Source organism: Arachis ipaensis, chromosome B04, assembly GCF_000816755.2.
Source record: "Arachis ipaensis cultivar K30076 chromosome B04, Araip1.1, whole genome shotgun sequence".
Taxonomy (NCBI): domain Eukaryota; kingdom Viridiplantae; phylum Streptophyta; class Magnoliopsida; order Fabales; family Fabaceae; genus Arachis; species Arachis ipaensis.
In genome coordinates, this window is record NC_029788.2 from 4,656,475 (window position 1) to 4,683,541 (window position 27,067).

Consider the following 27,067-nt stretch of genomic DNA (forward strand, 5'->3'; position numbering starts at 1 on the left):
AGTATCATAGCATTTACCAAAACAAAATATTTAGAATGAGCATGAATGTGTATGGTAGGAAGTGAAGGACCACAAAACATGGGGGCATCACATCATTCCAATTCCCTCCATGATTTGACACCATTCTTCTTCATTCATTCATTCATTATTCTTTTCTTTTATTTGGGTTACCCTCTCTCCATTAAAGTTACACTTGAAAGCTTAATTTAGTTGAACCCCACACCAATTTGCTCTCTCCTAGTCTCCTTTTTCAAGTCTCCATTCACCATTTGTTTTTGTATTTTTCTCCTACTATGCCACTATTATATTATACTATGGGATATATTATACTATGGGAAGCATTTCAAATGCACTGGGGAGTATCGGTGTACCAATTATTTTAACCGTTGATTTTAATTAATATATATTATATATATTTTTTATAATTCAGATCAACAGTTAAAATTACATAAAATATATAAATATAGGTAAATACATAAAAATTGATTTTTTCTGTACATATTTTTAATAAATTTAATATTAATTTCCTGTGAGGGTTTTTTATAAATCATCCAATTATATATATTTTTTTGGGTGATGATTCATATGCTAAGTAAAAAATAATTATTTTTAAATGCACTTCTAAATTTTTAAACAATTTTATTATTGAATAAATGTTATTAATAAAGAAAATACTACATCGATTGTTATGATTAAAACATCAAAGTATGCTAATTTCATTTAATTTTAACTATTAATTAAACATAGAATTACATGAAAAGTGTATACAGAATACTAGAATAGACATAGTGGATTATGGAAGCTCAGAACAATTAACATTATTTCTAAGTCTAATTAACAAGTTTAGTTTTTGGATTTAGATCAGATGCCATGAATTGGATACATATGAATCCACTTAACAGCTGACCACTTCTGACCTTTGATCACAGGGCATGCTTCATGGAGGCTCCTACCATCTACACTTCCATTTACATGGATTCCAAAGAAAACAATTGCATCCCCTCTTCTTGGTTTCACTATTACATATAATGCTTAAAGTTATCTTCAAGTTTAATAACTAATACGCGTTAATTGTTGATTTGAATAAGGTGGAAATAAACTCAGGTGCAGTTAACTTATGTGGAGTTGATAGCTGAGAGCCATTAGAAGATAATTTAGTCAGATCTGTCAAATTATTTAACGACTCTCAACTATCAACTTCATATAAAGTTAAAGTTTTCACCTTTGAATAATCACCTGCTAATCCTCTTTTGGCACATTCAGTAGAGTGATTATAACTTGTTTTAGAAGCTCCATTATGCAATGGATAATCCTATAACCAAAGTGAAAATCAAAATTAAAAACACTAAATTAAATTAAGGGTAAAGTATATTTTTTGTCCCTGAAGTTTGACAAAAATTTCAAAAATATCCCTAAGTTTTATTTTATTTCAATTTTGTCCTAAAAGTTTTTGATTTGCATCAAATATACACCGAACGACTAATTTTTCAAAAAATTTAAGACCAATTTAACAACAATTTCATAAGAACAACCATCAACACAAGCAAATCAAGCATAGTTTTCATGCATTATTGTTAGATTGGTCTTAATTTTTTTGAAAATTTAGCCGTTAAGGGTATATTTGATGCAAATCGAAAACTTTTAGGACAAAATTGAAACAAAATAAAATTTAAGGATATTTTTAAAATTTTTGCTAAATTTTAAGACAAAAATATACTTTAACCTTAAATTAATTATATTATTATTAGAAGATGAATTAAATTAAACCTGAGCAAGAGGGAAAAGTGTTTCACCCCCTTGGATGACATCGTTAAGATACATGAGAACTGTGGCGATTCTGTTTCCAGACTTTGCTTGAATATGAAATTTATCTTGAAAGAAATCAAAGTGTGCTTCATACCCCTCACCACCTTCATATCTTAATACTTGTATGGCTTCTCCGTTTTCTGAAAATTCAACAATAAATTCTATAGTTAAGTAAAAAATAATTAGCCAAAATGATTATATTATGAGCTTGTTTAGCTTCTAAAAAAAAGATCTTTTTTTGAAAGATCTTATAAAAAAGTAAAAATAATTTTATATTTGGATATCTCATGTAAAAAATTTTTTTTATCTATCAATTATGTTTGAGTATAACGATATAAAAGTACTTTTTTGTTTATTTATTACATGAAAAACATTTTTTTTAAGGAAAAAAGATCTTTTAAAAAAAATGTAAATTACAACTTCTCAAAAAAGACGTTTTTTTTTTTAATTATTCTAATGTTTTTACTTTTACTATTAGAAATTTAACAAACACATTAAAAAATTAAAAAAATCTTTTTTTATTAAAAAAAAGATTTTTTTTATCAAAATAATGACGCCCAAATAAACACTATATATACCTTTTGGAAGGAATGTCCATGCTGAAATCTTCTCTTCAATACCACCAACAATAGGATCCTATACATTTAATATATAATTAATTTTGAAAAACAAGGTGTATATATAACATAACATAGTAACATTTACATTGTTCCTGGGAATGAACATGCCATGGCTTGTTCTATGAGCAGAAAGGCGAGACACTCCGGTGGCTAAATCAGTAACCGTGGATCTTGTGAGGTTTGGTTTTGCTTTGGAAATCAAGTGCTGGCATTCTACTTGGCTCAAGAAACCTTCATACATGAATGCTCTGCATTTCAATTCTAATTATAATAATATAAATAAATAATTAAGCATTAAGATAAGTAGAGAGTTATGGGAGAAACCTTGGCTTCCATGAAATACTTTTGACCCTAGAAGGGTCAATTATGCTAGCATAGCAATGGTTCATAATAATCATGATTATTAACGCTAATAATATTAAACACCTAACCTTGCTACTACTCCTACTACTCATTTTGGCCTATGCTTTTTCTTCTTGCATTGCATGCCATGTCTTTTTATATTCCTCATCAATGATCTAAACTACTACACCAATTAGATAAGTAGAGAAATAAATATTATAGAATTTTGCTAAAATGGCTTAAAGGTTGAATCAAAAGATATAACTTCCAAAGCTAATTAAGAGCCATGGGTATGATTTTTTATTTTTTTCGTTAAACCCGGTCGGATAGGGTGCGGTTGGAGTCTCAACCCTATCCGGTCGAATAGGGTGCGGTTTGAGGATCTTAAGCATGTGCAAAATTTTCTTGGTCGCTAAACTAAATTTATAAATTTGTAAATTTTACTCATTTATTTTTATAAATCATATTTCTCATTTAATGAGATATAAATACAATTTTTAACAATCTATTGGCTTCCATTTTTGTCAACTCGCAGGTTGAGTGCAATAGAATTAGGGTTGGGTATTTCTCAACCTGCAAGTAAGATTAGGGTTGCGGGTAAAATTAGGGTTGAGTTCAAACCCTACATACCCTATCCATTGCCACCCCTATTTTTCGTGTGTGACAATTAATTAAACCCAACATTTATTAAGTGAAAATCAACTTTTAGATTTGGACTTAGAATCATTGGAAAGAGGTTAAAAGTTTATCTTACTAATTCAAGAATAAAAACAAAATACATAATAAATTGCACAATGTATGATTCAAGGCAACATATTTTCATCATACAGAATTATAAAAATAATTACACTACTAATTAATGGTTTACATTAAGAAGGATTAATAAAGGCACGTTTGAATTCACAACAATAGTGGCTAACATAAACTTTTCTCTAAACTATATAATCAATTTTGTTCCGTTTCTTGTGTGGGTGAGTTACTGCTTAGAATAAACTCCATATGGCGTGCTCTTTGGCTCTTTTGCTTAGAATTGTATTCATCTGCATCCAAGAGTTCTTCAGAGTATGTTCTTTGAATTTTTGACTTTTGTCTTTCTTTGATGCACTTCAAGCTCTCTTCATCACCTCTTAATATTTGTAGCACCTCGCTCATAAGAGGCCGTTGAGCCGAGGATTGTTCTACACACTGAGAAGCTGTTAAGATCACAAGGTCCATCTGCTCTTCATCATAATTGTCTTCAAGAACTGGATCAACAAGCTCTTTGATGTTGTTTGCAATTAACAAAGGCTTTGCCTGCAACATTATTAGCACAAGAGTCATGTGAACTTCATACCTTAGATGACAATTTAGTCAAATCATTTAACTGCACGAGTTTTCACTTAGCACAAGACTATGCTAGTTTTCAATGTTATAATCACTTATTTGGACAATTACATACCCACATGATAAGACTTTTTTGTGAGCTATCCAAAGCTTGTCTTCCAGTGATTAGCTCCAATAATAGCACACCATAAGCATATACATCAGTTTTCTCATCTACTATTCCATGCATGAAGAATTCAGGGGGAAGGTACCTGTTAGTGACAACAAATCAGAATCAAAGGGTTAAGTACAGTACTATCTACAAAGAATATACTAAGAAACTTGTTATAAATGTATAGACCCGAATGTGCCTTCTACTTTGGAAACAGTATGGTGAGTCCATTGGTCAGGTAACCACTTTGCTAGGCCAAAATCAGATATCTGGAGATTGAATCAGAGGAAGAAATTCTCAAGTTAAAAACACACGCATATATTTATACACAAATACATAGTGATGATTTTTGATGTTCGACCTGAGGCTCAAAAGTCTCAGAGAGAAGAATATTAGAAGCCTTGATATCCTTGTGAATGATCCTTCTTTGACATCCCTCATGAAGATAGCAAAGTCCCTCGGCAGTTCCCAAAATAATCTTAAATCTGAGACTCCAATTGAGCTTCTCTCTAGGCCCTGATGATGAACAAAGTAGTAAGAAACCAAAAATGTTAAGTTGTAATAAATAAAGATGCATATATAGTGCATACCATAAAGTATGGATGATAAGCTGCCATGTGGAGAGAGCTGAAGAACAAGGAACATTCCACCTTCAACACCATATCCAATCAATCTAGCAATGTTTGGATGGTCCACATGAACTATGATTCCAAGCTCAGACAAAAAATCTGCAGTCATTTCTTCTTGGTTCCCTCTTGTAAGCTTCTTTATGGCAACAAAGTTTCCATCTTCCAATTTTCCTAAGTATACCTCTGCATACCCTCCCTCCCCAATCACATTATCTGCCAATAACAACAATCATTTCCGATTTAACGAGTAAACTAGCATGAAAAATAAGACAATCATACCATGGCTGAAGTCATCAGTTGCAGCCTGGAGTTCAGAGAGAGTGAAATTCTTCCATGAAGATTTGAAGTTGGCAAACTCAGAGTCAAAAGAAGAAGGAATGAGATCCTCTCTAACCCTCTTACTCTTCCTTCTAGTTAACTTAGGAACATTCTTCTTAAGAGGGTGAAATGGTTGAAATGGCATCTGTGAGCCTTTCTTGAGAAGCTTGAAGAAACCACGCCATTGGTTGTTAGCATTGGAACCACCACTACCTGGTAGAGCCTCAGAATCAGAAGTGCTTGCTCTTGAAGATGAAGGTGTTCTTGATCCTACACTGCTTGTAGAGTAATCTGTTAAACATCCTCCACCACCACCTTCTTCAGTGTCTAATCCATTCAAGTCTGGTTTATCACCATTACCACAATAGTAGTAGCAAAGGAAAGAAACCATTATCATGTCATAACCAAGAAGAACATAAAAAAGAAAGAAAAATATACACAAGTGTTTCTTTTTTTTTTACCAATGCTTGAAAAGGAATCAGAGAAACCGGGTTTATGTCTTCTTGATCTTATTGAAATAGAATGCTTTGCAAATGTTGGCTTTTTCTCGAAACTGCCATTGCTGTTGTGGCTGTGGATGCCATTGCTATGCAAAACATGATCTTCTTTGTCAGCATTCAAACAAGAACAAATAAATGTGACACAATGGACAAACAACTCTAAGCTATGATGCTTGCAACAAACAAAGTTTAATGAACCGTATATGATAAAATATCAATGAGACATTATAACATGTGGTTGAAAACTTGGAATTAGATGCATTAATATAGTACAAATTTTGTTAAATTATGTCACGTTTTAATATAAAAATGATAGTTAAAATCTAGATTTATCTCAAGTTAAATATGTTAAATTATCTAATAATTGGTGGAAACTCAGGTGCACTCGACTTCACGTGAAGTTGACACCTGAGAGTCGTTAGATGATTTGACTGATTTGACTAAATTTTCATCTAACGGTTCTCAGATATCAACTTCACGTGAATTCGACTTCACCTGAGTTTTTACCCTAATAATTATATGATATCACAAACATATGAAGTTGATGCATGAGATGAGAAATGTGTGGCAATAGATGCATGCATGCATGCAAGGGAACAATAACAAAAACAAAATGAGGATGATGATACCTCGGCGAAGGATGTGATTCCCGCCGCTCATGGCTCAGAGTCATGGTGGCGGCCGAGGAGGAGGAGGAGGAGCAGAAGCCAGGGGTATTAAGGACAAAATACAGAGATAAGAGACAGAGATGAAAATGAAAACAAAAGAGAAATGGATTCCAAACACATTTTCTTGTCTAAGTCATCCATCATACACGTTAATCCTAATTACTAAAAACATCGCCTATTTTTGTTCCCAAAATGTCGCCCCATTTTTTGTGTATGGTTGTTCGTCGTTCTCTTCTCTCATCTTATCGCAAGCAAAATTCGTTGTTCTTTTTCTAGTTTTTCAACAACAAAATAGTAATAATAATTCACTTGCATTGACATAATAAAAATTTCAGTAAAATAAATAAAAACAAGTTTGTACAAAAAATGGTCTAGTTTAATAGTTAGCTGTGTGGATTTTGGAACATGCTTAATTAATATTAGCGAGGAAATTAAAAGGCTAAAATTTGTATAAATACATGTGTGGTTTAATGAGTAAAGTATCGTTTTTGTCCTCAACGTTTGGGGTAAATCCTATTTGTGTCCCTAACGTTTAAATCGTCATATTTGTATCCCTAACGTTTGTAAAAGTTATTCAATGTTATCCTACCGTCAATTACACATCATGAACGCTTTAGTTTGAGTTTTAAAAATCTCTTCTTGAAGTAAGAATACAAATGTTTGGGATAGAATCGATGATTTACTCCGAAAAATAGTTCATCAAATGTTGAAACTAATTCCTACAACATTTACATAATTCACTTTTTTAGGAACATAATTGAATATAAACACAAATAGTGGGTATAATATTAAAATCGAACACATCTAAGTGAGACCTAATTGAGAATGAATACATCCAAGTGAGAATAATTGAAAAATATAATCTGATTTGTTAGTATAAATAATAGTAGGATAACATTGAATCACTTTTATAAACGTTAAGGATACAAATAGAACAATTTAAACATTAGGGATACAAATAAAACTTACCCCAAACGTTGGGGACAAACATGATTGTTAATTTATTTTCAATGTGTATTTGTCTATTATTAATACAATCAAATCGAGCCAAATACAAACTTGGCCTTCAAAATTTAAGCACTATTTTGTAAAATAATTTGAACTACACACAACATTAAATAAAGTAATTAAGCATGCATAACTATAAATCAAACTAAACGACATAGAGGAGATTTGAATTTATTATTGAAAAATAATAATGTAATTTACAAGGGCAAAATGTTGTAACTTAGAGGAAATGAAATTAAAGAAGAATAATATGTTAATGGACATTGCGAGAGATCAAGCCCTCAAAGATAGCATACAGGTCCTTGTTTTGAGGCCCAAATATCTCATCAGCTTTCTGCAATGTCTCCTGCAACACGTGAGTTAACTATTATATACATTGCAAATTTGCAATACATAGAAAATGAAGGTAGTAGGGTTGGTTGTTAATTACCTCTTTTGTTTGTTTATGAGAATTGAGTTCCTTAACATTTGATAAAAATGCACCAAATTGCTCATAAGACAAACGGCTCCTAACATTATAACATAAAGAAGCTAATGAGTAAAAAACAAGAGTATGCAGCAATATTCATGATGTGATGATCACCTGACTTGGCGAAAGAACTCCTTTCCATCCACCCTTGTTCTCCCTGTTTGTTGTGAGGTGGAGAACGACATGGCTTGGCGCCTGCTGCTCGGAGACACAGGTTTTGAGGATGTTCTTCTTGCACTTGGTGAACCTGGCGGACTTATGTGTGGTGTGTTCGCTTCAGATCCTAATATTAACACGCCATCCTCTGCAACTCTCATTGAAGATGTTCTTGAAGGTCCCATCGATGAACTATCATCATCTGTATCGTGGAGTTAGAGATATAATCATTTATATTCGAACTTTTATAAAATAAAATTCTAAATGGCCTACCTCCAGGTTGTGTTGTGGAAGTCATACTTGCTTGGCTGTGCAATTTGCCAACGATGTCTGCACCTCCTTCTCCCTACATATCATGAATGCTATTTTTTAGTAAGATGCTACTAGTACTATTTATGTGTCAAAGTCAACTATATAAGTTTATTTTTACTAAGGAGATAAAAAATAGTCATAACTTTAGCTAGTTCTTTTTAGTTATTGAATATTTTTTATAATAATAAGGTGGAAATTCAAGTGCAGTCGACTTCATGTAAAGTTGATAATTGAAAGCGGTTAGATAATTTGACTGATTTGACTAAATTTTTATCTGATTCTCAACTATCAACTTCATGTGAAGTAAGTAGACTGCACCTAAGTTTTCATCTTATAATAATAAGTAGAAGGAAGAATGTAACCTACAGAATTTTCTTCATCCTCTTGAAGGGATTGCATGAGTCGTCTTCTGAAAACTTCCAACTGCATGAATAAGCATGCAATTAGTCCATGAAGCACCCACACTACATTACATATACTTGAAGAATTCTTACCTTGGAGACATCTCTGCTCAGCTTCCTCACAGTGTTGGAAAGAGAAGCATTCTCTTTCACCAACCTCTCCTGTATATAATAAAATAAAATTAGAAAAACCAAGCATGGTTAGATTGAATTGAACCGGGTTCAGTAGCCATTCGAACCTTATCTTGTTCGGCGTGTGCCAGCGAGTCCACCTGAGACTGCAATTCGGCGATGAGGGTATCTCTCTCGGCGAGCTCGGCGCGTAGGTTGGAGGACTCCGACTGTAGCGCGTGGATGCGCGTGGAGAGAGCAATGGAGGTGATCTTGCGGGCCAAATCGAGCTGCTCGAATGGATCCAACGGCAGAACTCGCACAAGCTCTTCTGGTAGCTCCGCCTCAGGAGGAGCAGCATCAACACTGGATTCTCCACCACCTCCACCACTCACCAACATGTTTCGTTCTTTTTTCTTGTTTTATTATTATTATTATATTGGAATACTACTGTGGTTGGAATTATATATTTAATTTAATTTTTGGAATTATGTGAAGTGTGAATTGTGATTCAGTAGTTGTTTTGTTTGAGAGGGTAGCATGCAAAAGGTAGAAAATATAGATAAGAGTTATAATTTTCCATTTTTGAAACCATTGTATGTGGTGTGATATGGGTTGAGAATGGATAGGGTTTTGAAGAAAAGACAAAGGTAGAACAAGGGACCAGTGATTATGGTGTGAGTGACTCGCAATTATCATCACAAACAAATTCACCCTAGCTTCACAAGATGGAGAAAGAACCTTGAGGTAAAATAACTGGCCCATTAATCCATTACTATTGCATCACATATTCCAATAAGAAGCAATAAGTTTTGTGATTTATAGTCATTAAGTAATTATCAATGATATTTTTAATGGTGTAAGATTCCATCCGTGTAGATTACTTATTTTTTTTTACTGATTACATACTTATCAGAATTTAATAAAATTGCTAATCCCTAAACTTTTCCTTTCAATATAATAATTAACTTGAATTAATCTGCATAAATAAATATTAAGGATTTGAATTTTATCTATTCATCAATAACAAACTTTTAAATAAAATTTTAGTTTATAATAAATTAATTCTTAATCTAGTAGAATAAAAATTATCATAAACAAAAAAAAAATATTCTAATAATTATAATATATATAGCTCATCGACTGCTCTCCATGCTCATAAGTTTTCCGTCATCATCCTTTCCTACTATTGTAGAATGATGCATCATGATGACTACATTTTCTTCTACGAATTACTCTCTTTTTTCACATTAAGCTTTGATTTATTTATTTTTTACTTGGGTTATTCATTCACAATTTGATGTTTATATAATAATTGACCGCTATTTTAAGTCATCTATCCTTGGAATTCCATACCTAAACGGAGTATTGATAAAGATGACAACACCACTCAAATTTACAAATATTCACTTCACTTCTATTCAGCAAGTAATTATCCGTCTTGCACTGGGATGGGTTTTATCGAGATGGATTTTTGGTTGGGATAGGACGAGATCGGATTTAAGTAACACTTGTCTCGATATATATATATAATACATATAATTTTAAATGTGTAATATATGTAAAATAATTAATAAAATGATTAATAATATTGTATCATATTTAAAATTTTACTTTAATTTATGTTATGTATGTGATAATAGTTATATAAATTTTGAAATTTAATTTTATTTATTGGATTTTAATAGACGGGGCGGGTTAAGATTCAACTTTCTACTACTCACAAATAAGAGCGGGACAAATTCTATACGGGTTATTGTAGAGAGAGGTGAGATTGGGTAGAACAAAAACCTGTCCCTACCCGCCCCGTTATCACCCCTAAATATTGATCATTATTGGAACACTAACATTTTACCATTTGGTAAACTTAACTACTGTGCCATCTTTTCCAAACATATGTGATCTAGTGGTTATAACACAGTTGAATTATGTCTATAAATTGAAATCTAAATTCAATAATAAACGTGGCTAATCTTCGGTTAGAGAGAAACTGATAACAATTTACTCAACAAGAAACTTAAATAATGGAACCCACTCAACAACAAACTTAAATATTAATGGCCAAACTTAAATAATGGCTGAAAGATCAAGCTAATATCTCAACATCTTTAAAGAAGATTTTATTCTATAAAAATCAAACCCTAAACATGTAAAAGGTATACTATTCATTTTGAGTAATATTATACTCATCTTCTACTATTACTAACTTAAGTGTCGGAGTGTCTTTGAAGGTGTCGGCCGCTGCCATTTCTCTTGAAGTCGACGTATACTTCTCCCACTTCAAGCGAATGAGAGCCCAATCCCTAAAAAGGATGAGCTATACCTCAAGTCCAACTTACTACACAGGAACATTTAGCGCTCACCGTAGGACCGAATTTACTTAACTCCACTATCATCTTTCCTATTCCATTATTTAGCCTCTTTTGCAGGTTTTAATCAATAACAGAAAAGCAATTCTCCTCAATCCCCTACTGTAGCCTAACTATTGGTGACCAAAGAATCACCGAAAGCAGAAAATCAAAAGTTAATCAAGTTCTTGAACCAAAACAAATAAAGTGATACAGAGGAGTAGAGAAATTCTAGTATAACAATGACAGCAGTGATGACCACACCTTGAAAATAACGGCCCTCGTAATAGTCACTCCAAACCCATCAACAAGAAAAATAAATTCTACCAAATACTCTGGTAACATTATCTAATGATACACAATTTTAGAGCTATATATAAAGTTTTTTTCAGTTCTCATATTTTCATTGAAAATTTTGAATTAGCACAACTATGCAAGCATGTGATCAAATAAATTAATTTTATTGATCCCGATTATATACAATCCAAACAATCTAAGCCAACTTGCAATGAATTTCTCTCATTTTTATTATTATTGCTATAATTAACTATCCTGCTCTGATTACTCGGTGTTAATCCATGTCATTTTATTCAAGCTCTTCCTTTTTTTTTCAATTATTCTGCTTCTGGAATAAGGGGATTCAGTCTTAGCTTTAACCGACAAGTTTAAAACATTTGTTTATGATACAAAAACAAAAAACCTAAAATTAACTCGAAAGGCAATTATGAGGCAAATAAAATCAACATATCAAATTGACAAGTCCGTTACTACGGAAAAACAATCTGTAAGCATGACCTAAGTTGCTTATATACTTCTTCTATTTTCAATATAATACGACCTCTTGTAAGGCATACATCAATCTATATAGCTTTACTTTTATGAATCTTACTATTTCATATATCAACCATGTACAAGCTACATTTTATACTAAATTATCAGTCTGTATTTCATTTTCGATTGGCCTTAGTTGAGTATATCTAACACTATTATTTCTATCATATATTGCTGGGCCAAGTTTCATATACAATGTAATATAGTCACGCCGACCAAAAATAAGTCAGGCAGTACTATAGATCATCTCATAAAAATAACCCCAGTAACAATACCGCCATACAGACTATAACTCAGACAATTTCACCTTCTAATAGTTCAACTCCAAAATCCATGTATCAAACTAGCCTAAAATGGCATTACAAATAAGCCTATAAGTTAAAACATGGTAACGATCTCTTCTTTTATCAATAATCTTTATTCTCCTACTTTCAATCTTTCGTATTAAGTTTCAGTTATCGACTTATCATTATCCTTAATTGATCTACAAATATCTCATATACAATCAACCAAAGTCACTCTGCCACGAATCTTCAAAATTACATACATTCAATTCACCAAAATCTTCGACTGAGATATATTTATTCATTAAAACGTTCATGTTACTGTAACACCCCAACCTTTGACTCGTCATGACCAATGCCAAACGTTCAGGTGTTACTCGTCATAAGGATCTACTTAGCTCTAGGCTCAGATTTTGTAAACAAATATTAATAAAAGCCTTTATCGGCTTAGCGTGAATAAACCATTAATCGTGAAATATCATTTAGTTGCTCGCAAGGTTAGTTCTTGAAGCCATGTCACAGATAAATACATGGTAACAGAAAATAACATATATACATATATACAAATATACACATGAGTTAAGTTTAGAGATACATGTCATCTATCAAAAGCCGAGTACTACTCCAAGTTTTATATACAGATACAAAAGAGGAAGTCAGTCCCAACCCTCACACGGGTTTCCTAAACTGGAACCAACTACTAAGAGGTCCTACCCCTCTAAAAGTACTACAAAAGCGAGGGAAAAGTAATACTATTAATCGTCAAAAGGAGTAAAAAGTGAGCTAGGTTAATCTCCGGAATGGTCTTCAGCTAGAGTGAACACGTACGGTCTGCCGGGTTCGAAACGTGGGCGATATACCGAAACCCGAAACTCAACGGACTCCTCTGCCGATCCCATCTGGGGAGGGGGAGAAAGAAAGAGAAGAGGATCCGTGGGGTGAGAACCTAGAGTTCTCAGCAAGGTAAACGGAAAACTTAGGGTCTTTGTCTCTAAGTTGTCGTGAAACAGAAAAAGAACAAACATAGAGATACAAGGTATAAATATACATTCAACAAGTAGATAGTACAAACAATTAGGAAATGGCAATAAACAATTCATAGGAAGTTCATATGTGCAAACAAGATGATGCATGCCTGTTCCTAGCGCAGGTCATAAACTCATGCGTCGGTTGTCTACCCGCAACCCAACGTTACTCGGAGTGAACCCCGAATATGGTTCCTTTACTATGTCAGTTAGGCCTCATCATAATAACATTTTAATGTGCATTACAGTGCTATCAGTTAGGCGAACATTCCCGCATTAGCAATCTCAGGCTATCCGTTAGGCGGACACTTTCGCATTAACAGTTTGGCACAAGGCCCATTCAACATACACTTTTCATAATTTATTATTCGTTTCAATTATCTCTTTCGTACATGGTTTCTCATTTTCTTTCTCTTTATTATGCCTCCACATCACCAACACTATAAAACATACATCTGCATCACTGCCTAACTATACATACCTCCGCACTACCGCCTAATTATACATACCTCCACATCACCCATTAACCTTAAATCTTCCTTGGTTGTCATAATACTACTATTTTAGAACCTAAGGCTTGGTATTGAGCTAATTTGGTCATAGTTTAACTTGTACTATCTCTATTAAAAAAGATGCTATCATTGTTTTAAGAAAGTGCAGAAAAACAGTAGGGGCAATAAATTTGTTAAATTCACTAAAAATTCAATTTTCACCCAATCCTTTTCAAAATTTATAACCTTAAGCAAGGCTCTTCCAGTTTTTCAAAATATCAAATTTCAGATCATTATCATACCACATGAAAAAGTTATGAGGTTAGAAATACAACCCTGCCTTTTAAAAATCTGTTTTCAAAATCCAGCGAGCAACTCACTTTTTGCTACATATCTAATTGGTTAAAAAGAGTTTTGACACGAAATTTAAATTGAAGAATTTGGACACATAAGGCTTGAAACTTCCATTGGTTTCAGCTCAAAAACTCTTCAAAATTGTAAATTCAGTGGGTTGGAAGTTGGTGCTTCTGTAGTAGAGAAACATAATTTCCTACAAAATCCATCAATCTTTAAAAATTCGTTTCTTCCAAACCACTCATCAATAAATTCTGAATTTTTTATGAGACGCTCATAACACATTAGAGTTTCATGGAAAATAGTTTCATTCAACAATAGAGTCTGGTCGGCTCCCAGAAACTGGTTTATTCCACTGTCAATTATGCAGAAAATTTTGCCTTGGACCTTTTCAACAACCTTACATACCATAACTCACATTTGAACTTATATCCCTTCCAAAATCACATTTCCGACTTTCCTTCAGTTATCTAGGGTTACTTTCACAGTCAACATAACCCAAAAAATCCAAACTCGACAATTTTCACAATTTCAAGTACCTAAACAAAGTCAAGTTTTCACCTTTCAGCATTATACCAAACATATCAATTCATATACCTTATCCATCATTCAAACACATACTAGAATCATATTTATCATCAGTCAAGCATATAATACTTCATCAATTCTCATCACAGACACAACCATAAAATTAACAATCTAATTATCCTAACCCTTACTTGGTGATGTCGAAAATTGATATGCTTTGCTCCTAAGCTCACTTTTTCAGCTACAACACCTAATGCATCATAATTTAATTTCATTCATCATTATCATTAGGGCCTTAGGGCCGAACCCTGACCACCAGAAAAGAGGAGATGCAACTCTCACCTTCTCTGACCGAATGGCTTAGTGGAATAGAGAGACTAAAGGAACTTCCCTTGAGCTTCACAAACTAAAAGAAAAAGCAAGGCTGGATTGTTCAATAATGGTGAAACCGAATTAGATAGAAGAGAGGGGGAGCCAAGGCTAGCTTACCCAGTAAAGAATTTCAATGCTACAAGGGTTGATGGAGGAAGAGGAGGGCTACATTCTTCAAGCTCCTACCGAAATTGAAGGGAAGAGGAAGATGGCAAGTCAACCGTGTTTGCTGGGTCACTTCGGTCTTCACTCTTTCTCTCTTTCTTTTTGCAGATTGTGCGTGAGCAAATGAATAAGTGGAGTGAGGATAATGTAGTGAACAACGGGTGTAAGCTTGCATGTGTGTTTCATGGCTGATGTTGGTGAATAAGGCAACACATGTACTTGAGTTTAATGACTAAGCATCCACTAGGTTAGTTAACCATGAGATGAAATCATGGTTTGAAAAGGGGGAGAGGTGTTGTCCGTGGCAATAATGGAAAAGAAAGGAGTGACATTGTTGTTTCTAATCATGGTTAAATTATAATTGGCTTAGGTGAACTAATGGTTTAGTTGATCTTAGGGTTTTTCATAAGAATGACTAAAGCATTAGTTTGATTTATCCTATGGCAAGAGTATTTTGGGTTAAGAATAGAAATTGTGATCATGTACCAATTGTTGATTGATGATGCATCTAGGATTGTTCTTCTGCTAATTTATTATTCAGTGAACTTAATAAATTAATAAAATAAAGAAAATTTTATTATAATGATAATTTAATTAATTACCCAAAACTTATCATTTGGAAAAGCTAAAAAATTTTAGCGCCACGGGTTATAATTTTAACTTACTCCCTATGTCGCATATATATTTAAACCTATGCGTGTCGATGAACGTCATGAGGAATGAGAAATCTCAAACTTCATGGGGGTAGGGTGGTTACAGTTACAAAATTATCCGCAACCAATTTTTCTAGTACTGGAACAGACTTACAATTCAAACGGTCAAATCCCAAAAACAAACTACAAATCAATCAATACTCAGTCAAACTGCTCAGACTTATCCAAAAGATATCCTAATTCAATACTCAAAACTCAATTCTTCTTACCAAATTATAATTTGGTTTTGAATCAAATCGCGACTCTTACTAATCTATTATCTGATAAGAAATTTCAGATACTATTGACAAACAAAAATTCTAATAATCTAAAACAAATTACTACTAATCCAGTGATCAATTAGTAACAATATTCAAACTGCAACAAGCGGCTTAATCAACTAATTAAAACCGAGCTATACTTCGATTTTTAAATGCACAAGCTACTAAGCTATCTATCATTTCAAACAAAGCGACGTCTATAAGTCGGACTCGTTTCCAACAATCCAATATCTATAAGTCGGAATAATTTCAAACAAACCGATCTATAAGATGGTACAACTATTACGCATTTTGACATCATTTCCACTATGTCCAATTTCAAACTGACCTATTATGTCGATTCACCAATTTGCCAAACAACTCAGCAGCAACAAACACAAGCGATTTGATCTATCAACAACAATCTTCATCGATTACTACTAGCCACGCTTAGTCAATCTTACAATTTCAAGAATACCAATATCAATTAACCTATCTTTGTACAATTTATATAGTTATCTATAGACATTCACCAAACCAGATCAATGTTTTCTTCTTTATATTTCTACCTCTTACAAGCCAAAGACAGTTCTTTGATAAAACTATTCCAAAAGCATCAGATGACTATCATGTAAATCATGCTACCCCTATCAATCTACATATCAAAATAATAATCTCAAAATACTCAAACATCATCTGCAAGGCATCTATAAACATATCAAAGCAACAACATCACATATATAAAAAACTAGTTCACCGAACAACGTTGAGTACTAGTTCATCAAAAGCACAAACAATTACCAACAAAACTAAATCCAAACATAAACCTACAAACATTGTTCAACACATACAATTCTAATCCTTTCAAAATACTATGGGGTGGCCATGTTATCATCCCTGCTTTCCTGCTCGACATCATCATCAACAAGTTTTCTATTAAGAACCACCTTACATGGGTCCATTATAGAAAAATCAACTGTTGGTGCAATAAACTTGGCCAGCTCAGAGGCTCTGTCAAATCCTTCAGCCAACAACTCATAACCATAGCTATCTTTACTATCTTCGGCGATTTTCTTTTCTACAGTCAGTTCAGCAATCCTAACCTCCAGCTCAATTTCTTGGTTTCAAAGAGTTTTCTCTCTTTCTTCCAAAACTCCGACTGTATCTTTCATGCTTTTCAACTCCCCGTCTTTCAAAATAAGCTCCTTACGAGCTTCTGCAACTCCTTTTCCTTTTCAATTTTATCCTGGACAAGTTTGTTCAGCTCCTCTCTGTCCACTGCAACACTCCTATGTTTCAACTTAGGGGTCCGACCTATACACATAAGTCGAGCCCCTATGACCTATATTACAACAAAAGCCAAATTAGCAAATACACTATTCAATCACACAAATACAATCAAACTATCTATATACCTGTAAGTACTGATTTAGCACCACATCACCCATATTATTTACAAACTTCAATTTAGAAGGAGTTTGTGCATGCTCCTCAGACAACTTGGCAAATAGATAATGATCATTCCAAAGCGAGCTCGTATCCTCAAATCCTTTGAAGGTATGCAACTCTTTTTGATTAGCAATAAAATTCTCAACCTCGTTCACCATGGGCTTTTTCACCAACTGCCCACCACCAACAAGATCTACCATATCTTGCTTGCTACCTCCAATACCAGCTTTTTTTTTCTTGACACTAACCACCTTTTTCCGTGGTTGCTCCATTTCAGTACCACCCTCAATCCTAGCAGTGTTAAATGACCCTTTAATTTTTTCGTATTTCTTGTCTTGAAAAAGGCACACAAACTACCCGGAGTAACTTTTAGGGCTTTTTCACATGCAAACACAAATGCTTAATAGCAGAATTCATATCATATTAGCATTATACAAACACAAATTTACCTATATAATCAACTAAAGCTTCCGTATCAGATTCATATTCCAATAATTCAGCAACAGATAACAATATATGAGAGGACACTCCTTCAACCAGTCACAATCATCCCTTTCTTACTATCCATATAATCCATTCCCAGGATCTGCCTTGATCCCGGATCCCAGTCTAATGGAAATCTTTCAATGAACATCTCATCTACATAAGGAAAAACTTTCCTCCGCTGACCTAACCTTCAAAAATATTTTCTTGAATACTTTGAATGAGGATTTAAAGGTACAAAACATTGCTCGGCTAGGACTCCCACTAAGAGTGACCCAAACCCCTCCCTCCTTTTCACTCTTTTTGACTGAAATAGAGCAAAAAACACCTTCAGTGAAAATTCTACTTTCAAGAACTCCATCAGAATCTCAACCCTTCAGAACAAATGTCCATAAATTTGGGTGTAATTGGAACGGGACGCATCTCAACTGAGTAAGCACACCATGCTCAAACTCGATGAAGGAAAAATTCACATTCAATTCAATTAAGACACATGAATACATGAAGAAGAACTCAAAACCCTCTCCGCTGTGAAACACACGATCAACGGCCATGCATGGCAAAAATTCAACCTTTATATCTAATCCTTCCCTAACCCAACAAGTTGTGTCCAACTGAGCAACACTATCATTATCATAAAAAACTAAACAATGCTTCTTAACCAAATCAGACACCCAACCAAACGGGTCATTCACATCCTATACAAATTCTTTTTCAATTATAATATCTTCATTATCTTTCTTCTTCCCTTTTATCATTCTCATTTATCATTCACATCTCTTTAATTCAGAGGCTATTATACAAAGTCCACACGTGATACAGACGAAGACAAAGTAAGAACAATAAAATAGACTAACCTCTATTTTCCATCCTCGAATCAACAGGGCTCAAACAAAAACTTCACATACTGAATGTGTCCCTTTTTTTTTCCAAAAAAAACCCTAACCCACATTCTACCTATTCTTTATTATAGTTAAACAATCAACGATGATGATTACAAACTCTTCATCTTCAGATCCCATCAGCACCATTCATTCAAATTCCACTTCCATACTGGTTATTATATCATCTGTAAACGAGAAAATAACTACAGGTCATTACTTCTATCACCCCATTTACTATCTGTATTAAATATGATTCTATTTTATTTACTTCATACCGATTATTATTTATTCCATTTATTTGAATTAAACCGGCAACTATAAGTCAGATTTAATCTGAACAACCCGACACTTATACATCGGAACAAATCCAATCACACTTTCATTTATAAGTCTGATTCAATTCAAACAACCCGACGGTAATACATTAGAATAACTCCAGTCAAAATTTTCATTTATACGCCAGACTCATTCTAAGCAACCGGATGCGTATACGTCAGCATAACCGCAACCAAATTTGCATCTATAAGTCGGACCGGTCAAAAACCAAGCCGTTATATACCAACACCCTTCTCTTCCAAAGAAATATTCTATTCTCCATACTATTATATCAAACTTGGGGCTTATCCTTATTAGCTAACCATTATTCCTAATCATTCTCAAGCTACTTTATTATTCACCAAAAGCCATTTCCAAACATGACTATCATTTTTCAACATACAACAAGTTGAGTTTGGGGGTACTAGTATTACTATTACAATTCCAAATTACAATTACCATTCCAAATTGCAAATTCCAAATTACAATCACTATTTCGAACTATGATTACAATCACTATTCTGAGCTATATTATCACCATTCCGATTTATAGATCCACAAAAAAGTTCAACCCGTCGTATTAAAAAATACCACAGGTCAAGTTTGAAGGTTGTGATCTGGTGGTTATAACCCAGTCCAGCTATGTCTATAAATCAGAATCCAAACTCAATAACAAACCTGGCTAATTTTCAGTTAGAGAAAATCTCGCTTATAACAACCCATTCAGCAACAAACTCAAATGATGGCTGAAAAATTAGGCCAATATCTCAACCTCTTTGAAGAGAATTTTATTTTATAAATATCAAACCTTAAATATGTAAAAGGTACGCTACTCATTCAAAACTTCTACTCTTACTAATTTAAGTGTAAGAATATCTTTGTAAATGTCTATTATCACTGTTTTTCTTAAAATTGACGTATATTTTTTCTACTTTAGATAAATAAAAGTTCAATTCCTGTACAAAATGAACTATATCTCAAATTCGGCTTATTACACAGGAACAATATATATAGGAGATTGCTAATATTCTCTATCAAAGAATGAAGAGTGAAATTTATTCTTTTAAGAATAATAATTATAACAACTAATTATTATGTATGGTTATTAAAGACGTTAATACTACATAAAAAAGCAAGAACAAGTGTATTAAACATGAAATGTCAAAAAAGGGCAGCTCACATATATAATTGCAAGTGTCAAAAAAGGATCAGCATTCTATATATGCAATGTGCCTTCTAAACTTTTTATTTTACATCAAAAAAGAGGAGACAGCAGGGTGAGAGAGCATATTCTTTATAATTTATTATTTAATGAAAGGCATATTTTCATGACCCCACGCCTCATCAAAAGTTATTTAGTAATTTGTTCCCACTGCTCCCCTTCTTTTTTATAGTGGAAAATTATTGAAGCAGGGGAGTGGGGACTAGGGAATACTAGTGGAAATAATATATTTTTATATAAGGGAAATCATATATGATCACTTTTAAGAGTATATACGTATACTAATACTATGCAAAGAATGGATATGTTTTTATATTTTTATATGTGCAGTATAGCTTATGATTTGTTTATATTTCTCTACCAGTGTCTAAGGAATATGTTTTTCTTCTTTGATTTTGTAGAATGTGTTGGTAAAATTATAGTCGTAAGAACTGAACCGGTAATTAAACCGGTCAAATTATTGATTTACTGATTTATTGGTTTAATCGATAAATCGTTAATTGAACTGGTGAAATTGATTTTACGTAAATAAAAAATAAAAAATATTAAAAGTAATCATATTATTAAAAAATTTAAAATACATATTTTTAGTTTTTCACTAACATTTTAAAAACAATCAAGTTTTAAAGTCTAAATATAACTAATACAAAGATAAACATGAAATTAGTTAGTACTAGTATAATAGTATCTTAATTAAACACAATAAGGATATAACAATTCATAAACTAAATCCAAGGAGTGATTTCGAAGTCGGAAAATTGCTCTTCATCTGACAAATGTGGAGCTACATCCTGATTGGTTTCATTTTTATTTGCATTTTTTACAGAATTATTAGCTCCATCATCATCCCGATCATCTTCCAAATCCAATTGATCTAGCATTATAGATAATGTTTCAGAAATCAAGATAAAAAATAATATAAAACATGTTATAAGGCATACAAAAATCATAGTTGATCATAATTCATAAATAAATAAAAGTATACCTAAATCATTTGACGGTGATTGAAGAGACATATTTGCAAGATCATTTCGTAAAGCATCAACTTCTTCAGGAGTTAAAAATGGTGGTGAATATTCCAGTATCCATTCCGAATGATCCTCAAATGCATCAAGACAAATTGAATCATAGACTTGCTTTCTCATTTGGTTCCTATGTTATCAATATACTTCGTTACTCTTGTGATGATTAAGATTTTAAAATAATGCTTTCAACTTAAAACAATCAAGAAAGTACCTTTGTTGTAACTTTAAGTTGTAATGAACATAAACAAGATCATTAAGTTTTTTATGCTCTAACCGATTCCTCTTCTTTGAGTGAATGTGTTCAAAAATACTCCAGTTACGCTCACAACATGAAGAGCTACAAGTTTGGCTTAAAACACGAATAGCCAACTTTTGCAAATTTGGTGCTCCATAACCATAAGACTCCAACCATTGATCTTAACATAAAAAACAGAAAAATAATTTATCGCAATCATAAATATCACAAAATAAATACATCACAATCGTAAAAGACCAAATTTATGAAGAAATTCACCTGGCATAACAGTGGTTCGTTCACGTATTGCAGATGGTCTTACAAAATCTTGTTCAGCATTTTTAAAGGTCCTCTTCTCACTTGTTAGCTTAGAATTCAATACAGGATCATCATAAATATATTTCTCAATGACATCCAACAAGCCAGAAGTCGTTTGTTTATGCTTTTCAAATTCTCTAGCATTAAATCGAAAAGCTGGATTTAACCAATAACCAGCGGCATGAAGATTTTTCTTAAGTTGTGCATCCCAACGGGTATCTAAAATCTTCAAATAAGGATCAACAACCTTCTTTCTTTTCTGAAACATCTTCACCATTTCTTCTCTAGCCTTATAAATAGCTTGATAAAGAAAATTCATGGCAGCTCTGTCTTCACTATCCACAATACGTAAAACACGAACAAGTGACTCAGTAAGCTTAACAATATCAGTGCATTGACTCCAAAATTTAGAATCCAAGACTTGATCCACAAATTTCTTAGCTTTGGCTTCTTTGGAGTAAGCTGAGCTTGTCCATTCTTTAGAGGTCACCATAGCTCTCAAAGGATCCTTTTGAGCTAAAATACTTTGTAAAGCAATGAAATTAGTGGCAAACCGAGTTGGAGCTGGACGAAGTATTTCCCGCCCACCTGTAAACTTTCTCATCAAGAGCAGTGGATAGCAATTATTATAGATATACTTGGTGATCATTGAAGCTTGTGACACAGTTTCACTCACTTCTTGTAACTTCCCAATATCTTGAAACATAAGATTAACACAATGAGCTGCACAAGGAGACCAATACAATTTAGGAAACTCAGCCTCCAACTTTCTTCCCACAGCAACATAGTTTGCAGCATTGTCCATTACAATATACACAACATTCTCAGGACAAACAAACAATACAACATCCTTAAACAACTTAAACAAAGCATCAGCAGTTTTTGAGACATTAGAAGCATCAACTGACTTTAGAAAAATAGTTCCTTTAGGACAATAAGCTAAAAAATTAATCAAAGTACACCTACAACGATCAGTCCATCCATCGGCCATAATAGTGCATCTAGTTTGTTTCCAAATCTCACGATAACCATCAATCATTTTCCTCACATCCTCAACTAATTTACTCAACAAATACCCACGGACTCTTGGATAATTTGGCCCTTTATACCCTGCACCCATGCTTGCAATAGCATCAATCATTGGCTGATAATAAGCTGAATTAACCGCATTAAATGGAACAGAGGCATCCATCATCCATTTCGCAATAGCAATATCACACTTCTCCACAATTTCTTTGCTTTGAAGAACGCTTTTGATAGTTGGTTGAGCTCTGGGTGTTATTGCCGATGGAAAATAGGATTGTAAACCTTTGACTTGTTTTCCTTTTCTAGAGCTAGGTGCTCGAACTCTAGATTTTTGTTGTTGTTGCATCTCATTACGTTCGATCTCGTCAAATTCTCTTTCAATTTCATCACAAGCATTATAACTTTCTGCATATTATTCTTGAGTTTTTCTTTTCTTGCTTCGAAACTCTTCAATGCTTTGATGAAATTGGTGTCTCACTGCAGCTGGCACCTTTCGACATGACTCAATATCTCCTCTTTTTTCAACCAAATGAAGCTTAAACCGATGAATTCCTCCACCCCTAATAAGCTTCTCAAAAATATATGCATAGTAGAATAGTTTTTCCAGATTCCACAACCTGTTTACAATGACCCCATGTAGGATCTTTTTTGCTCTACTATTGTTTTTTTGGGTTCCGATTGATGCATCAAGAGTTGATCCTTGTTCTTGCGAAGATGGTGTTTCTGATGGTGTATTCGCAGAAGCCATTCTAAAAGAATATGAAGTAGCAAAAGTATAAAACAATAGCAATCTTAAATTCCCTAATTTCTATTCCTATTCAGCAAGACAGCAACCTTAAAGGCTTAAATAGTTAAATTCACAGCAACCTTAAATAGTTAAATTCACAGCACAAGGCCACAAGCATATTCATAACAGAACAGACAACATAAAAACATTAGTCATAATAGCTTCATATTCATAAATTTTTCAACAAGCATATTCAACACAGAACAAATCAACATAACAACATTATTCATACTTTCAAGCTTTCAACAAGCATATTCATCCCAGAAATTTCAAGTTTTCACAACAGAATAGAACAACTCCTGATGCATCAGTCAAGGAAGTGCATAATAGAACAACAGAAAATATTGTGAGAACAAGTTTTCGCAACAGAATATAACAACTCTAGAAAAGAACATATCCTTTCAACTCCAGAACAACAGAAAATATTGATGCATCAGTCAAGGAAGTACAGAATATATCCTTTCAAGTTTTCACAACAGAATAGAACAAGCATAAGTCGTAACAGAAGTGCAGAACAACATTATTCATTATTCATAAGTTTTCAACAAGCATAGAGCAGAACTGTAGAACTGCCGAATAGAGAAGAACTGGAGAACAACATATTCAACTAACATATTTGACAGAGCATAAGAGTGAGGCAACGGCGAGGGCGACGGCGCGGCAACGGCGAGCCAACGGCGACGGCGATGAGAGACAGGGACGAAGCAGAGCCGCGGATCTGTACTCTGTTCTGTTCCTTCAGACTTCAAAGTTTAGAATCGGTGTCCAGCAATGAGATGAAGAAGACGACGGCGGGCGGCTGGCGGCGGTGGCTGGGTGAGTGATACTGTGACGGAGTGAGGTGAGGTGGTGACGGGAGGGTTAGCCGTTAGGGGATTAGGGTTAGGGAAAAGTGGAAACTGGAAACTGGGATTGGGGTTTGGGGGGTACTGTATACGAGAGCACTTTTCTTTTTTTCTTTTTTTTAATAAACCAAAACGACGTCGTTTTGGAAAATGAAGTAAAAAAAAAGCTTCCGAACCAGTCGGTTGACCAAAAATCGCCGGTTTTCCGATTTTCATCAAAACTGACCGGTTCAACTCAATTTTTAACGGTTCTCTTCCTTATTCGGTCATATCACTCAACCGGATCGGTTAGGGGTCCGGTTCACCAGTTTTTACAACTATTGGTAAAATAGTTCTGTTTGCGAAATTATTAGAGGAGTGTCCATTATAGAAGAAGGTCATATGTTTTTTGTCATAATTTGAACTCTAATGTGATATTGTCAGCTCAGACATTGCTTAGTAGAGGAGGTTTATGGAAAGATATCTGTCAGCTGCAGTTCAGGGACTATATTGTGAGAGATAAGATGATTGCTGGGCTATCTATGGAGGTGGGTGATGGAAGGAGAATTCGATTCTGGGAAGATATTTGATTGTAAAGTGGTCCGCTTAAGACGAGTTTTTCGAGACTCTTATCTATTTCAACCCAAACAGGATCTGTTATAGGGGATTGTGGGTTTTGGAATGGATTAGAGTGGATTTGGAACTTTCAGTAGAGGCGAGAACTATTCCAATGGAAGTTGGAATTAGTGGATCATTTGCATGAGACTTTAAGGCCTGTAAAAATAGCACGTGATATGCAAGATAAAGTTGTATAGAAGTTTGACAATGAAGACATTTTTTCAACTAACTCTTTTGTGCAGGTGTTGCAGTCAGAAACGATTCCGGAGGATATTACCAGCTACAGTTTCACCAGAACCATACGGAAAGGTTTGGTTCCACCACAAGTAAAGTTATTTATCTGGTTTGCTTTGATAGGAAGAGTAAATACAAAAGAAATATTGTATAGACTACACATTATTAGCCACGGTAATAACATGTGTGTTCTATGTAAAAAAGATGTTGAACATATTCACCACTTGTTTCTTGGTTGTGAATTTACCTGACAGGTGTGATGTAAATGGCTTTTTGAATTTGGGAGGCCGTGGTCTGTTCCGGGTTCACTGAAAGAACACTTCAAGAGTTGAACATGCGTCATTAGCAAGAAAGAGAAACGAAACAAGTGGCTTATAGATTTTTTTTGCAGTTATATGGAATATATAGCTTGAAAGAAACGGGCGGATATTTAATAACAAGAAAGCCGGTGCACAAGAGGTGTTTCACAAATCTTTAACTAATTATAGAGAGTGAAATAGTGTGAATTCCTTTTGTTGTTGATGTCAATGCTAAAAGTAATATTTGGGATGCTTTTGTTGCTTTGTTGTCTGAGTCTTTTATTTCTATCACTCCATTTTATTGTGTTGAGCTCGTTTGTTCAAAAAAAAAAACTTATTATTATTATTAGGCAGCAACTTAAATTAAATCTGAGTCAGAATCATAACGTGAAGTTAGTCAATAAATAAAATAAATTTTAACTAAAAGTTCTTCGATTTGAGTCTTAAAATAGGAAAAAAATGTGTGCACTAAATTTCTTATATAATAACAAATATTGTATATATATATGTCCTGGTCGTTGTCGCTGCTGTAGTGCTGATGTTATTCCTTTTTATTACTATATGTATAGTCAATTTTTAACTAATTAGTTAAAATTTGTTAACACAAAATTAAAATAAAATAAAACTTAAAAATATTTTTAAAATTTTATTTTTAAAGATAAAAAATATACTCTACCTTAAAAATAATAAATTCTGTTAATTTTTTTTCTTCCATGCATTACACGTTACAAGGCGAGATACTTCTAGCTGCTATTTAGGTCTAGTTTGGGTAAACAGCTTAATTAATTTTTTTTTGAAAAAATAGTTTAAACAATAAATGACTATATTAAAAGTAGCTTATAAATAAGTTATTTGTATTTGGATTTTTAGTTCTAAAAGTACTTATTTTATAAAAATATGATCAAAAGTAGTAGTATTACGAGAGAAATTATTTTTTTTAATTTCTCTATAAACTCCTAAATAATTTCTTAAAAAGCTGCATTTTGATTTTAAAAATCGTACCAAATATTAATACTACTATTTTTTATAAGTCAAAAACTCAAATTATTTTAAAGTTTCTCAAACGGATACTTAATCATATTCGTAGTTTAATTAACCAACTTAAGCGTGTATTTGTTTAAAAATTAGTTCAAGTCATCGAGTAAACAAAACCTTGAAATAAAAAAGAAAAAAGATGACACATA

At 33.4% G+C, this 27,067-nt stretch overlaps 4 protein-coding genes across 7 annotated transcripts; all 4 read right to left on the reverse strand.

Annotated features, from left to right (window-relative positions):
• LOC107637523 (probable prolyl 4-hydroxylase 4) lies at positions 695-2,917 on the reverse strand. 4 transcript variants are annotated; one of them, XM_021120536.1, is made up of 6 exons: positions 2,751-2,917; positions 2,512-2,674; positions 2,385-2,412; positions 1,768-1,946; positions 1,237-1,312; positions 695-1,016 (listed from the first exon to the last, which is right to left on the reverse strand). In XM_021120536.1, the coding sequence occupies exons 1-6, from the start codon at positions 2,879-2,881 to the stop codon at positions 862-864; spliced, it is 732 nt and encodes a 243-aa protein (XP_020976195.1). In that variant the 5' UTR covers positions 2,882-2,917; the 3' UTR covers positions 695-861. The 4 variants fall into 4 exon arrangements, with proteins under 4 accessions (XP_020976195.1, XP_016196418.1, XP_020976196.1 ...); XM_016340932.2 differs by having other exon boundaries at positions 2,385-2,442; XM_021120537.1 differs by having other exon boundaries at positions 2,385-2,442; positions 2,512-2,657; positions 2,751-2,910.
• LOC107638537 (receptor-like cytosolic serine/threonine-protein kinase RBK2) lies at positions 3,568-6,439 on the reverse strand. The gene is made up of 8 exons (XM_021120538.1): positions 6,319-6,439; positions 5,651-5,775; positions 5,151-5,531; positions 4,833-5,084; positions 4,604-4,758; positions 4,432-4,511; positions 4,207-4,342; positions 3,568-4,061 (listed from the first exon to the last, which is right to left on the reverse strand). The coding sequence occupies exons 1-8, from the start codon at positions 6,360-6,362 to the stop codon at positions 3,714-3,716; spliced, it is 1,521 nt and encodes a 506-aa protein (XP_020976197.1). The 5' UTR covers positions 6,363-6,439; the 3' UTR covers positions 3,568-3,713.
• LOC107638538 (uncharacterized protein At4g15545) lies at positions 7,506-9,375 on the reverse strand. Its single transcript, XM_016341863.2, has 7 exons — positions 8,943-9,375; positions 8,797-8,865; positions 8,669-8,725; positions 8,264-8,336; positions 7,949-8,192; positions 7,796-7,874; positions 7,506-7,711 (listed from the first exon to the last, which is right to left on the reverse strand). The coding sequence occupies exons 1-7, from the start codon at positions 9,213-9,215 to the stop codon at positions 7,619-7,621; spliced, it is 888 nt and encodes a 295-aa protein (XP_016197349.1). The 5' UTR covers positions 9,216-9,375; the 3' UTR covers positions 7,506-7,618.
• LOC107635870 lies at positions 21,243-23,467 on the reverse strand. The gene is made up of 4 exons (XM_016339422.1): positions 22,057-23,467; positions 21,754-21,958; positions 21,503-21,669; positions 21,243-21,391 (listed from the first exon to the last, which is right to left on the reverse strand). Exons 1-4 carry the CDS (start codon positions 23,465-23,467, stop codon positions 21,243-21,245), a joined length of 1,932 nt encoding a protein of 643 aa, XP_016194908.1.

Excerpts from the sequence above, each read along its gene's own strand:
- LOC107637523 (XM_016340932.2), bottom strand. The coding sequence starts at position 2,881 with ATGAGTAGTAGGAGTAGTAGCAAGGTTAGGTGTTTAATATTATTAGCG. Across the intron at positions 2,675-2,750 it reads AGTATTTCATGGAAGCCAAG|AGCATTCATGTATGAAGGTT; the intron begins GTTTCTCCCATA and ends ATTGAAATGCAG. Across the intron at positions 1,017-1,236 it reads TGCCAAAAGAGGATTAGCAG|TGAAACCAAGAAGAGGGGAT; the intron begins GTGATTATTCAA and ends TATATGTAATAG.
- LOC107638537 (XM_021120538.1), bottom strand. The coding sequence starts at position 6,362 with ATGACTCTGAGCCATGAGCGGCGGGAATCACATCCTTCGCCGAG. Across the intron at positions 5,776-6,318 it reads GAATCACATCCTTCGCCGAG|CAATGGCATCCACAGCCACA; the intron begins GTATCATCATCC and ends TGTTTTGCATAG. Across the intron at positions 5,085-5,150 it reads AACTGATGACTTCAGCCATG|ATAATGTGATTGGGGAGGGA; the intron begins GTATGATTGTCT and ends TGTTATTGGCAG.
- LOC107638538 (XM_016341863.2), bottom strand. The coding sequence starts at position 9,215 with ATGTTGGTGAGTGGTGGAGGTGGTGGAGAATCCAGTGTTGATGCTGCT. Across the intron at positions 8,193-8,263 it reads TTCCACAACACAACCTGGAG|ATGATGATAGTTCATCGATG; the intron begins GTAGGCCATTTA and ends TCCACGATACAG. Across the intron at positions 7,875-7,948 it reads GAGTTCTTTCGCCAAGTCAG|GAGCCGTTTGTCTTATGAGC; the intron begins GTGATCATCACA and ends TTATAATGTTAG.
- LOC107635870 (XM_016339422.1), bottom strand. The coding sequence starts at position 23,467 with ATGCAACAACAACAAAAATCTAGAGTTCGAGCACCTAGCTCTAGAAAA. Across the intron at positions 21,670-21,753 it reads AACTTAAAGTTACAACAAAG|GAACCAAATGAGAAAGCAAG; the intron begins GTACTTTCTTGA and ends TTGATAACATAG. Across the intron at positions 21,392-21,502 it reads ATCACCGTCAAATGATTTAG|ATCAATTGGATTTGGAAGAT; the intron begins GTATACTTTTAT and ends CTATAATGCTAG.